Source organism: Megascapheus bottae, chromosome 1 (genome assembly GCF_031878675.1).
Source record: "Megascapheus bottae isolate mThoBot1 chromosome 1, mThoBot2.hap1, whole genome shotgun sequence".
NCBI lineage: Eukaryota > Metazoa > Chordata > Mammalia > Rodentia > Geomyidae > Megascapheus > Megascapheus bottae.
The window spans coordinates 9,395,998-9,410,592 of NC_143509.1; the positions used below are offsets into that span (position 1 = coordinate 9,395,998).

Sequence of the window (14,595 nt, forward strand, 5' to 3'; positions counted from 1 at the left end):
AGGCTGTTTACCTTCCTCTTACTCATTTGGTCTAAGAACAGATGAGTTGATGAAAGGAGTTATTCCATCAGAATCCTTTCCTACCATACTTTACTCAATTGGTTTGTGAATTGATACATAAGACCTTGTATGTATTCATACACCTTGATAATTGATATCTAATTTCCATGTTTAAGAGAATGTTCAGCGTTCTTTGTTTCTATGAGCCTGACTTATTTCACTCAATATCACATTTCCAGACCTACCCATTTCCCCACAAATGCCATAATACCAGAAAAGGCAAGTGGAGAGGAACCAGAAGAAGTAGATTTGTGCCTGCTTGATGTCAGAGATGAATAAGAATAGGATGAGATTGGGTTTTTTAATTGGGATAAAAAATATTCACTGCACTAATGGCTGCGAATCTGCTTCATTCTCCTAACATAATATTTCTCTAATGGCTTGACCTACGGCTGGCCCTTCCCCCAGTGGATGGTCCACAAATCCTGCAGCCCAGTTTACCAGCCAGAATCTCAATGTCTATAGGAAAGCCTTCTCCCCGACCTTCTCAATGGATAGGCTTCCTAGAGCGTAGGTCTGGGCACTGGCTCCAAAAATAGGCTCCTAGACAGAGACATGCATCATAAATGTGTAAAACACTTAGATTCCCCCCTGCTGCCCTGGAACCTGCTCCCCTCACTACACAAGGGTGTGCTGTACTGTCAGGTGATCTTGCTCTACCAGCACAGTTGTTCTTTGCTTTTCAACACAGCTTTGTTTCACAGTAGAAACTTCACATGTAGAAAAAGCCTGAGGAACAAGGTGTACCAGAGTGAGAAGATTCTAGAAGTAAGGGAATGCCACATTTCACCAACATTCATGAGTGTATTGTAGTGCATGGGTGGTGCAAATTTCAAACTTGTATATACTTGAATTTCAAATGTATACAGTTGACAATTTCTGGATATTTGTTTCATTTTACAAACAAGACGTTTTTTTTTATGAGCGGTTGCCCAAGTGATATAGAGGCAAGAAATCTAACCCAGGTTACACATTTCCTTCTACTGAGAATCTCAGAGGATCCGAAATTACATCCCATGCCCTTTGGACTCTTCCTGTCCATGTACCTGATCACTATGATGGGAAATCTGCTCATCATCCTGGCCTTCACCTCTGACCCCCAACTCCACACCCCCATGTACTTCTTCCTCTCCATCCTCTCATTCGATGACATCTGCTTCATTTCCACCACTGTGCCCAAGATGCTGGTGAACCTGCAGACTCACAGCAGAGCCATTTCCTGTGCAGGCTGCCTCACACAGATGTGCTTCTACATCATTTTTGTCTGTATGGATGTTATGCTTCTTATTGTGATGGCCTATGACCGCTTTGTGGCCATCTGTCGCCCCCTGAATTACCCTCTCATCATGAACCCTCGTCTCTGTGTCTCCTTGGTTCTTCTGTCATTTTTCATCAGCTTCTTGGATGGACACCTGCACATGTGGATGGCATTGCAGATGACCGATTTCAAGAAATTGGAAATCCCAAATTTCTTCTGTGACCCTTCTCAAATCCTGGATCTTTCCTGTAAAGACACACGCACAAATGCTATTTTCAAATATGTTGTTGCTACCATATATGGATTTCCTACAATGTTTGGAATCCTTTTCTCTTACTATAAAATTATTTCCTCAGTGCTGAGAATCCCATCATCAGGAGGGAAGTACAAAGCCTTCTCCACCTGTGGCTCTCACCTGTCAGTGTTGTGTTTATTCTTTGGGACAGCACTGGGTGTTTATGTTGGATCAGCTGTGTCACATTCTCCCAGGGGCAGTGCTGTGTCCTCAGTGATGTACACAGTGGTCACTCCTTTCCTGAACCCCTTCATGTACAGCCTGAGGAACAGGGACCTCAAAATAGCCCTGAGCAGGTGGTTGAAACCACGAGCTGACATCAGGAGGTAGAAAATCCATCTGTAATATGGTTTTGCAGAGGAAAAAATAACCCTCATTCCTGTAAATCCTATCTGTCTGTACACATTCTTAGTATTTGTCTGGTTTCATTAGTGTAATTGATGACACAGGAGCACTGTGTCAAGGATATTCATGAGGAAGGATTTATTTGTTTTTAATGTATAACATTTTACTTTGTAAAGATCATGCATGTCGAGAGATGATCACCCCACAAACTGAATTTTACAATGGTTGGATATGAATTTTCTATCATGGATATTTTACCTCAATAAAAGTGGAGAAAAACAGATCATTTTGGTTTTGGTAGCACTGGTGTTTGAACTCAGGGTTTTCTCATTTCTTGCCTAATGATGTAAGGCCAGTTCTTTTGTTTTTAGTTATTTTATAGATAGGCTCCAGGGCTTTTTTTCTTTGGGGGTTAAGGCTAGTGAACTCAGCTTGGGCGTTGTCCCTGAGCTCTTCACATCAAGGCCACTGCCCACCATTGACCAAAGCCCCACTTGCCATTTTCTAGAGGTAAATTGGAAATGAGAGTCTCAAGTCCTTTTGTGCCCAGATTGGGTTTGGACCTTGATCCACAGGTCTCAGCCCCTTGAGAAGCTAGGATTACTGGCTTGAACCACAGCACCGGCTAGGATCTAGTGCTTGTTAAAGACCAGATCTGGCCAGATGCTCAGATCTCAGAGGTGAGCCTCTAGTTTCTGACTAATGAAAGCAAGGTGGGTACTTTTTGTGGTTTGTTTGTTTCTTTGAACCAGTGCTGGTTCATGAACTCAGGTTCTGTACACTCTCCCTGAACTTTTTTTGCTCAGGGATATTTTTCTATGCTGTGAGCATAGCTGCACTTCTGGCTCTGTGTGTGTGTGTGTGTGTGTGTGTGTGTGTGTGTGTGTGTGTGTGTGTGTGTGTCAAATTGCAGACAGAATTCTGACATACATTCTGACCTGGATGGCTTTGAAAATAAAATTCTTAGGTCTCTGCCTCCTGAGTTTCTTGGATTCTGGGTATGAACCACAGGCACGCAGCTAAATTATTTTTCCTCAGGAAAACCAATAAATGAACATTATTTGTGAATGGGTAGAAAAATGAATACTTCAGCTATCTTATGTTCCAGAACGTTTATTGATTTAGAGAACATGATTGAGACAATCAAATGATGTAAGAGAAATAATGTGAAATGTGTGGCTCATCATGTATTATTTTTAATTATGGGGAGATGATTATGTGCTGATGTTACTTGTGTACTTGGCTCTCCATATATATTGAACTGGAACAGTTTTTTACAAAATTTTCATTTCACAGACTTCACTGATGATAGTTAAGAAGTATATCATTTAATGATTTGACTAAGTTACTTTCTCTCTTTAACACTTTTTATCTTTACTTCCTTGCAGAAACACATTTCAGATTAACATGTCCTCACACTTGTACAAAGTATCTTCAACAGATTCATCTCTTCCAGCAATCTTCTCTTCCACCCAGCCTTTCACCAATATGCACATTGCGATCCAAACTTCATTTTTACACACATGACCATTGATCATTATGACTGCATTATCCTGTGACTCCTTGTTTCCATTCATTTTGGTACCTCGTAATGGAACCCCACTTAAAACACTGACATTCAGTATATTTCTGTTGTTAATTTGTTTGGGGGACTACTCAAATGGCGTACAATTTGGAATTGCACTCCTCTATATGCTATAATCAGCCATATTTTCTTGCCAATCCTTGGGCTTAAACACAGGGTCATGAGATTGTCCCTTGGGTTCCTCAAGGCTAGAGATCAAGGTCACTTGAGCCACAACACCACTTCCAGTTTTTTTCTGTGCATATCATACAGTAGGTGCATGCTAGGCAAACACTCTCTACCTAGGACATACTCCCGGACCCAATTCGCAATATATATATATATTTTTGCCAGTGCTGGACTTGAGCTCAGGGCCTGAGCACTGTCCTTGGACTTTCTCGAGAATAGAGCTCTACCACTTGAGCCTCAGCACCACTTCCTGTTTTTTTCTATGTATGTGGTACTGAGGAATAGAACCTGGGTCTTTGTGCATGCTAGGCAAGCACTCTAACACTAGGCCACACTCTCAGCCCCCTAATTCACCATATTTTTGATGCTGTCATCTGGTCATAGAACTATTATATTGGATAATCTCCCCCCACTTTATGCATATTAGTGAGTTGATTGAGATGTTAGCTTTGGATTAATTTTTCTAATTGTGAGTTCTGCAAATTAGGGTCCATGATGGTAGGAGAGCCTATCATCAGCCTGTCCTCTGGCATCTCATTAAAATCTACAACATCAGATGACACTGCAGCTGGAAATCCTCCAGTTCCACCCATACAGAATCTGTTCTTTGAGATTCTTTTCCTTATTTTTCCATTCCTCTGTCTTGAAATTGTAGAATAATACAAATATTATAAGTGTTATTATATAGATGTACATACTACATAAGGCTTTGGTAAAGCATATATTAATGCCAATGAAAATGAAAACGGAATGGTTCTGCCCTTCATCAAATAAGTATAAATGACCAAAGTTTAAATCTATAAATTTTCTTGCTAGACAAAACAGTCTTCATACTGTCATGGATTTTGTTCATGATCATGCCAGCCCTGTGTTGGAAATGTCCAGAGACTTGGCCTGATAATACACACAGGTTGGCTAATTGTGACCTGTGGGTATTAATCCTCCAAGGCTATATAGAAGTCAAGGATGAGCCTTCCCTCCCCTGTCTCCAGGACACTGGTCCTATATCTGTCTCTTCATCACCACAATCTCTGCTCCTTCTGTGTCTTCATCTCTTTCCTGAGGATAGAGCTGCACTTGTGCTGAGCACCAGATCAGGGGTCCTTATACCTGTCTACCTGGGCCATAGCTGAGAAGAGAAGGAGCTTAAGCAATTGAGTGGGGTGGGATGGGTGGTGAATGACTTTCAGAAATGTCTTCTCTGCAGCATGAGGACAAGATGGTTTGGGAATCACAGGGGGTGAGGATGCCCTTGTAAAACCTTGCACACAAGGAGACTTAAAAGTGTTTGTCCTCAGTGAATTTGCAGGTAGGGTTTGAAGGTTATGGGTACCAATATATGTAATGGAGAATTCTTTACCTATTGTGCTTTTCATTCTCATTTGTGGCTCACCAAAAGTAGCAGCATATAAATGGTTTATCCAGGTTCCTAAGATCTCCTGAAAGAGGAGGAGGAGAAGGACGAGGAGGAGGTGGAGGAGGAGGAGGAGGAGAGGAAGAGGAAGGATAATGATGAAAATGACAAGAGGACATTACATCAATGAAACTATTGACAGATATGCTCAGTGTCCTCATAGCTCTTGTTCTTACACTATTCTTTCTCATTTCATATGTTTCACCTTATGTGGTGTGTACAAGTGTGTATGCACACAGGTTCTGCACATAGATTCTGTGGCTGGAACTCAGGGCCTAAGTGTCGTCCTTGGGAATTTTGCTGAATGCTACAGCTCCACTTCCTGCTTTTGACTAGTTAATTGAGGAAAAATGTTTCTCAGACATCCCTGCTCCATCAGGCTTTCACCTGTGTTTCTCAGACCTTATTCTCTAGAATAATGAGCCACCTGCCCCTGGAAAATTGTATATTTTTAAAGAGCAGGTTTTTTACCTTCCTCTTATTCATTTGGTTAAACAACGGATGAGTTGATAAATGGAGTTATTCCGTAGAAATCCTTTCCTACCACACTTTACTTAATTGGGTTGTGCATTGATACACATGACCCTATATGTATTCATACATGTTGATAATTGAGATCTAATTTCCATGTTTTAGAGAAGGATAACTGTCCTTTGTTTCTCTGAGCCTGACTTATTTCACTCAATACCACATTTCCGTACAAATATCATAATACCAGAAGAGGCAAGTGCAGAAAAACCAGAAGTATATTCGTGCCTGCCTGCAGTCATAGTAGAGATGAATAAGAATGAATAGGATTGGGTTTTCTTTCCAGTAGACTAAAAAATATTTATTGTACTAATGGATGGGACTCTACTGTGGTCTCTTAATATTGCTCTAGAGGCTTGGCCTACTGCTGGCCCTTTCCCCAGGGGATCATCCACAAATCCTCCAGCCCAGTTTACAACCCAGAATCTCAATACACACTCCCACCCTGTCAGGGAGGGATTTCAAGAGCCTAGGGCAGGGGACTGGCTCCAAAAATAGTCTCCCAGATAGAGACGTGCATCATAAATATGTAAAATTCTTGCATACCCCTGCTTCCCTGTAACGTGCTCCCCCATACTACACAAGGGTAGGCTGTACTGTCAGGGATGTTGCTGTACAAGCCCAGTTGCTCTTGGCTTTCCAACACAGCTGTGTGTCCCTGAGCACATATGTAGACAAAAGCCTGAGGACCAAGGTATCTCAGAGAGAGAAAATTCTAGAAGTAAGGGGTTGCCACAATTCACAAACACTCATTAGTATATTGGACTGCATAGGTGGAGCAAAATTCAAACTTGTGTATACTTGAGTTTCAAATACTTAGAGCTGACAATTTCTGAATGTGTGCTTCACTTTCCTGACAAGGTACTTTTGTTTTGAGCAGTTGCCAAGGTTATATAGAGGCACTAAATCTAAACCAGGTTACAGATTTCCTTCTCCTGAGAATCTCAGAGGATCCAAAATTACAACCCATCCTCTTTTTACTGTTCCTGTCCATGTACCTGATCACTGTGCTGGGAAATCTCTCATCATCCTGACCATCACCAATGACCCCCACCTCCACACCCCCATGTACTTCTTCCTCTCCATTCTCTCCTTGGATGACATCTGCTTCATCTCCACCACCATCCCCAAGATGCTGATGAACCTGCAGAGTCACAGCAGAGCCATCTCCTAAGCAGGCTGCCTCACACAGATGTGTCTCTTCATCATTTTTTGCTGTATGGACACTATGCTTCTTACTATGATGGCCTATGACCTCTTTGTGGCCATGTGTCACCCCTGCATTACCCTCTCATCATGAACCCTCGTCTCTGTCCCCTTGGTTTTGTTGTCACTGATCATCAGCCTCTTGGATGGACAGGTACATGTGTGGATGGCATTACAGATAACGGGTTTCAAGGAATTGGAAATCTCAAATTTCTTCTGTGACCCTTCTCAAATCCTGGATCTTTCCTGTAAGCACTCACTCACAAATGACTTATTTAAATTTTTTGTTGGTATCATATCTGGGCTCTTGCCAATCTCAGGCATTTTTTCCTCTTACTATAAAATTATTTCTTCAGTGCTGAGAATTCCATCACCAGGAGGGAAGTACAAAGCTTTCTCCACCTGTGGCTCTCACCTGTCAGTGGTGTGTTTATTCTTTGGGACAGCTTTGGGTCAGTGCTGTATCCTCAGTGATGTACACAGTGGTCACTCTTCTCCTGAACCCTTTCATCTACAGCCTGAGGAACAGGGACCTCAAAAGTGTCCTGAGTGCATTGTACAAACCAGGAGCTGACCCCAGGAGGCAAGAAATCCATCTGTAATATGGTTTTCCAGAAGGAAGAAAATTTAACACTCAGCATTTTGAGTCCTCTCTCCCTGCAGACATAGTTTTTGTTTCCTTGTTTCATTAGAATATTTCATGGCACAGGAGCACTGAAGGAAATTGCTGGCTAGGCCAAGGTGATCCATGAAAAAGGAGTTCATTATTTTCATATATGTTTATTATAATTAATAGAAGGGTTACATTATACTCACCAGATTGTAGGTGTATTGCTTCACACACATTGATACCTTTTCTAATGTCTTAGTTCCCATTCACCTCCCCCAACCCAGCTCTCATCTTGTTTTCCCTTCTTCCCTATCCTATTTCGAATAACCAAATAACATATATACAATATATCAGATAACAAGGTAAAATACTGTAACATTATGTGATAACCAAAGGATAGGAAAAGAGTTGAGAGACAACATAGTACATTAAGGACAACAATCACTCATTGTATGGCTTTTCTTTCTATATCCTGGAAGTTCTTTCATTTAGTGTCATCCTATATGACCTTATGTATCTAGGTTTTACTCTATTGTAAATCTCTGCTAGGAGAGCCCAAGGTTCCTACTGATTATGACAAGCAAGGGAACCCATTGTGCCTATCTTCCTTTGAGTCTGGCTTACTTCACTTAATATGATTTTTTCCAAGTCGATCCATTTCCTTACAAATGGGGCGATGTCATTCTTTCTGACAGCAGCATAGAATTCCATTGTGTATAAATACCACATCTTGTTGATCCACTCATCAACTGAAGAGCACCTGGGTTGGCTCCATATCTTTGCCATGGTAAATAGTGCTGCAGTGAACATTGTTGTGCTAGTGGATTTATGTCCTTTTTTTCGAGACGATTGGGTAAATGCCAAGTAGTGGAATTGCTGGGTCATAGGGGAGCTGTATGTTTAGTCTTTTGAGGAACTGCCGTACTGCTTTCCATAGTGGTTGAACGAGTTTGCACTCCCACCTGCAGTGTAGTAGTGATCCCTCCTGGCCACATCCCCTCCAGCATCTGTTGTTATTAGATTTCTTGATGCTGGCCATTCTAACTGGAGTGAGGTGGAATCTTTAGAGTTGTTTTGACTTGCATTTCTTTTATGACCAGAGATGTGGAGCATTTCTTCATGTGTCTATAGGACATTTTTGTTTCTTCTTCAGAGAAGATTCTCTTTAAGTCTTTGGCCCATCTTTTGATGGGATGGTTGTTTCTTTGGAGATTAGTTTTGGAGTGATACAACTTTTTGAGCTGTTGATATGTTTTAGATATGAGGCCTTTGTCCATTGTATGGTTAGTGAAGAGCTTCTCCCACTCTGTAGGCTTTCTAGGTAATTTGCTAGCTATATCCTTTGCCATACAGAAGCTCTACCGTTAAATGCAGTCCCTCTTATCCAGCCTTTCTCTGATTTGTTGTGTTTCTGTGTCCTTATTAGGAAAGTTTCGACCTGTGCCAAGGAGGCCTAGTGTATCTCCTATTTCTTCTTTTAAAGTTTTCAGTGTATATGTTCTTGCCTCGAGCTCTTTGATCCATTTGGAGTTAATCCTGGTTCAGTGTGACAAAGAAGGATCCAACTTTAGTTTTCTGCAGGTGCTTAACCAGTTCTGACAGCACCACTCATTGAAGAGGCTGTCGTTCTTCCATTCTGTTTCTTGGCTCCTTTATCAAAGGTTAGGTGGCCATAGGTCTGTGGTTTAATATCTGGATACTTAGTTCTATTCCATTGCTCTTCAGGCCTTTTCTTGTGCCAGTACCAAGTTGTTTTTGTCACTATAGCTCTGTAATAATGTCTAAAGTTTTGAAATTCCTCCCGTGCTGTTCTTTCTGCTAAGAATTGTTTTTCTCATTAGCATAAGTCTTGACATAGCATCACAGGGAAAAGTTACTGGCCAGTTCACGGAGGAGTCATGAAAGTGGAGGAATTTTTTGTTTGTTTACTTTCTTCTGTATAAAATTTTATACACTGGTGAATATCTGGAGACAACCTGAATTGTATATTGGTTTAAATGTGAAGGTTGTATTGTGAATAATTTAATCTCAATAAAATGGACAGAAATGGATCTTGTTGGACTTTGGTAGCACTGGTGTTTAAAATCAGGGCTTGCTGGATTGCTGTGCAGATATCCTGCCACATGTCCACGTGTGTTTATCTATTTTATAGCTCTTGGGCCCTTTTATCTGAAGATTTGGCCGGATTCTCATACCGCAGGCTCCTGAGAAGCTAGGATTAAAAGTTTGAGCCTCTGTCTCCTGGATAGTACAAGTAGGGTCATATTTTTGGGGGTGAAGGGTTATTTATTTGTTTGTGTCATTCCTCGGGCCTTGCTGCTATCCATGAATTTGTTTCTTCACTAGAACTACACACCACTTCTGACTCTGTGTGTGTGTGCGTGTTTGTGTGTGTGTGTGTGTGTGTGTGTGTGTGTGTGTGCATGTTTAGTTGGAAATAAGAGTTATGGGATTTCCTGCTAGGGCTGATCTCAACACTCATATCCTCAGATATCTTCCTTGTGAGCAGCTAGGATTGTACCCATGAACCAATAGTACCTGGTTGTAAGTCAGGAAAAAAAATAATAAACGACCTTTCCTTGCTATTTTTCCCAGGAAAAGTGGTACATAAACTCTCCCAGGACAGAAGGTTCAATGGAATGTAGAATATGGTTGAAACAAATGAAACGGCCTGATATAAATCATATGAAATTTATGTCTCATCGTTTATTGTTTTAAAAGTATGAGGAGACTCTGTGTGTCCCGATGTCACTTCTGGAATCTGCTATAGTATACCACCACGTGCATTTAACTGACAATTCTAAATAAAATTTTGCATTTCACATGAATCATTGATGAGAGTTAAACATAAGTTACATTCTGTGTTTAAAATTTTTTGTGCTGGTCCTTGAGGTTGAACTCAGGGATTAGACACTGTCCACGAGCTTTGTGGCTCAAGTCCAGTGTACCACTCCTTGAGCCACAGTGCCACTTCCAGCCTTGCTGAGCAGTTTATTGGCGATCAGAGTCTCACAGACTTTCCTGCACATACTGGCTTAAAACTTGATCTTCAACTCACTGCATCTTGAGCAGCTAAGAACTCAGATGTGAGCCTCCAGTGCAGCTTCATGTCTGGAGATATTTGTTATTCACTTGTTTGTAGAAAGAAATTTCCAATTAACACATTCATGCACATGTACAATGCATCTTAAACTGAGTCACCCCTTCCAAAATTCTCCCTCCTGCCTCCCCCAACTGCCACATTAATATCCACACTTCGTCTTATACATGCACGTTGAATATTGTGACAAAATTCTCCCACTATCTGTTCACTGACTCCATGGGATCCATTCCTTCCTGTTAGTCCCCCATTCAAGACACTGATACTCTAGGTATTTCCTTTATGAATTGTCTGGGAATTGTCCAAAGGGTTTGCAACACAGAATTGCCTTCTTGTATAGCCTATAATTAGTCATATTTTTCATCTCATCATCTATGCATAAACTAGAACAGCTTTGTTTATCCAAGGACATGCTTCAAAACTATTCTTTTAGGCATTTTTCTCCTCTACCACACCCCGTCCATGTTAGTGGGTCCTTAGAGATGATTTGTTTGGCACCAGTTTGCCAAATTGTGAGCTCTGTGAATTGTGCATCCACGATCATAGAAGAGCCTATTACTGGCCAGTCCCCTGACATCTCCCTAAATATCTCCTATGCAATATTAGCCCCAGTTGGAAATTCTCCTGTGTTGTCCTATTCATGGTCCACTGTGAGGGTTGAACCTGAGGTTTTCATACACTTCAGGCATGGGACAATCTTTTCATCTGTACTTTATGGACATGACCCAACTGAGAAGCAACACAACCAAGTGTGTAGTGAGTGTACCACACTATTCATACAAGCGAGCTTTCTGCAAGCTTCCTGGTGATTTAGAGTTTTCCTTCTTCTCTGGAATACAGTCGAATGTCTTATGTCCTAACTAAAGAGCAAAAGAACTGCAAGGACTGCTTCTACATAATGAAGACAAGCCAGCAATTCGGTATCCTGTTAAACGAGTCCAAGGAATAACAGTAGTGACGAATGTAAGTTATTACTTTGTTCTATTCTTATCTCAAATCTCTTATTGTTTTCCTGTAGTCTACCTTGTTATCTAATAGAATATGACTGAACACACGAATCTTATGGAACTGGTGGTGTATGATTAGATTAAAAACTTTGTGAATCTAACTTTCTATTTGTCTACTGTCATAGAATATTAAATACTGGAATGTGATTTATCAAAGTCCTTGATAGGCCCCCAGTGAGAATCTGGGCATCTGTCTCATTTCTCTTTGACTTTCAGGAAGAGAATACTAATTTCTTCTTTAGAGGACTATCAACTGATCACGAACTGAGCCAAAGGTGGTCACAGCAAAAAATCAGTATAGGAACTACAATAGGTCAGATAGATGATTGAAAAGGAAGAAACCCAGTAACTAATTGCCAACCAACATTGCCTATATCGCAGGAATCCCTTTCTACTGTCAGCAAATTCCTCAATTCCTGAAAGTAGTTTAGAAAGATGCAGATATCATATCATGTGTTGAATCATTTATATGTAGGATACAGTAGAGTTTTTTAAAGTACAATTCAGTCCAAGTCCTCATACTTCTAATCCAAGGGAATTAAGATGCTGAGTTCTGTAGATAGAGGTTCAAAGCCAGCATGGGCAGCAAAACCTGTAAGCTCTCATCTCCAATTTTCTACTAAGAAGCCAAAAGTGGAGTTTGTTACTCAGGTGGTTGAGCTCTTCTTTGTGCAGGAAAGCCTCAAGGCCAGTCTCCAGGCCAAAGTCGAAATCCTAGGACACACACACACACACACACACACACACACACACACACACAAACACACACGCACAAGTCAGAGATAGAGATAGAAAGAGAGAGAGACAGACAGACACACAGACAGACAGAGACATAGACAGAGAGACACACAGAGAGATAGAAAGGGGGGAGGGAGGTCAAGAAAGATGGAAATTAGAAAAAAGCAAGGATGAAATCTCCAGGGGGATTGCAGGCACAGTAGAGGGTTTCTGGATTGTCTATATGAAATTGTTTTAGATCATGAAGTTCTGTATAATTTACAGAATGTTTATAAGTAGCATAACTTGAATTTTTCATCATGGCACCATTGAATATTTCCTTACCATAAAAGGAAGCATGAGGGAATGCTTCTTTGCAGATTGGATGACAATGAATTTCACAGATTAAAAAATCACACCAGGTAACTCGCCTGTAATAAAGAATAAGCTGTATTTTCTGTGATCAGACATTATAGTCCTAACACAGTTGAATATTTAAAATGAATACATGAAAGGGAATCAATGAGAAAGAAAACAATTCTAGGATGATTGGGTTTGTGACAACTGAAAAGTGTGGGTCAGAATGTTGTTATGAAGTGTGCATATTTGAGTTCAGAATGATTATGGAATTCTGACTTCTTCATTACATGTTGTTCTTTCTCTCTCTCTTTTTTTTATCCAAGGTCTGCAATCAATGAGGTGCTGTGTAATCTAACACACATCTCAGAATTTTATCTCCTGGGACTCTCAGATGACTCTGAGCTACAATCCATGCTCTTTGGGATCTTCTTGTCCATGTACCTGATCACTGTATCCAGAAATCTCCTCATCATCCTGGCTGTCACCTCTGACCCCCACCTCCAGACCCCGATGTACTTCTTCCTCTCCAACCTGTCCTTGGCTGACATCTGCTTCATGTTTACCACCGTGCCCAATATGCTGGTGAACCTGCAGAGTCACAGCATGGTCATCTCTTACTGCAGCTGCCGGAACCAGATGTCTCTTTTCATTTTATTTGGAAACACAGATGTTTTGCGTCTTACTGTCATGGCCTATGAACGCTTTGTGGCCATCTGTCACCCCCTGGATTACCCTCTTATCTTGAACCCTCGTCTCTGTGTCTCCTTAGATCTGTTGTCATTTGTCACCAGCTTCTTGGAAGGACAGCTGCATGTGTGGATGGGGTTACAGGTGACCGATTTCAAGGGACTGGAAATCCTAAGTTTCTTCTGTGACCCTTCTCATGTCCTGGATCTTTCCTGTAAGCATACACTCACTAATAATATATTTAAATACATTAATGTTACCATATACGCTTTCCCTCCTGTCTTAGGGATCCTTTTCTCTTACTATAAGATTCCTTCTTCTGTGCAGAGAATGTCTTCTTCAAGCAGGAAGTACAAAGCCTTCTCTACATGTGGCTCTCACCTGTCCATGGTCTGCTTATTCTTTGGGACAGCATTTGGTGTCTACTTTGCGTCAGCTGTGTCACATTCTCCCAGGGGCAGTGCTGTGTTCTCAGCAATGTACACAGTGGTCACTCCTCTCCTGAACCCTTTCATCTACAGCCTGAGGAACAGGGACCTCAAAAGTGCCCTGAGCAGGTTGTACAAAGCAGGTGCCGACACCAGGAGGTAGGAAGTTTATTTGTTATGTGGTTTTTACAGAAGCAAGAATCTTCAGCATATAGTCCTTTAAATTCTACCTGTCTGAATACTGTATGCGTCTAGTTTAATTAGTACAATCCATTAGCAGTGGAAAACCATTCTGGCTATGTCAGGACGGATTCCTTAAGGAGGAATATATCTTTTTAATGTTTAAATTGTTAGTTTGTAAAGAAAAATGAATGTCTACAGGTAGTAGGCCCAACAAAGAATTTTTCAAGGATTGAGTGAAGAATTTTGTAATATGTATATTTTACCTGAATAGTATTGGACAGTCTTTGAATTCAGAACTTTCTAATTGGTATCCAGCTACCTTGTCCTGCCCTTTTAGTTTGAGTTAATTTTAAAATCATAACCTAGTACCTTAATTTTCCCCCAATCCCTTTTGTTTTTAAAGGTGTTATGTAAATGGGCTACCATTATGTGAGTCTGGTGAAGAGTGCAATTCATTCTGGACAATGTAATTCTTTCCTTCCCTCTCTCCCAGTTTTTCCCTCCCATCATCACCTATGAGTTTTTAAATTCAATTTCAACATAGTATCTAGTGAGTTTCACTCCTTTATATGGTCACCCTCTTCTCTTCATTTCTGTTTCCCCTTACATTCCTAAATACAGATAAACAAACAAACAAGGCAGAA

At 40.9% G+C, this 14,595-nt stretch overlaps 2 protein-coding genes across 2 annotated transcripts; both read left to right on the top strand.

The window, feature by feature from the left end:
• The first annotated feature begins 1,100 nt into the window (after window positions 1-1,100).
• On the top strand, window positions 1,101-1,943 carry LOC150068320 (olfactory receptor 7E24-like). Its single transcript, XM_090320696.1, has one exon. The coding sequence runs from the start codon at window positions 1,101-1,103 to the stop codon at window positions 1,941-1,943; it is 843 nt and encodes a 280-aa protein (XP_090176822.1).
• An 11,265-nt stretch (window positions 1,944-13,208) lies between these two features.
• LOC150068321 (olfactory receptor 7E178-like) lies at window positions 13,209-13,931 on the top strand. Its single transcript, XM_090320784.1, has one exon. It carries the CDS (start codon window positions 13,209-13,211, stop codon window positions 13,929-13,931), a length of 723 nt encoding a protein of 240 aa, XP_090176910.1.
• Window positions 13,932-14,595: the final 664 nt, after the last annotated feature.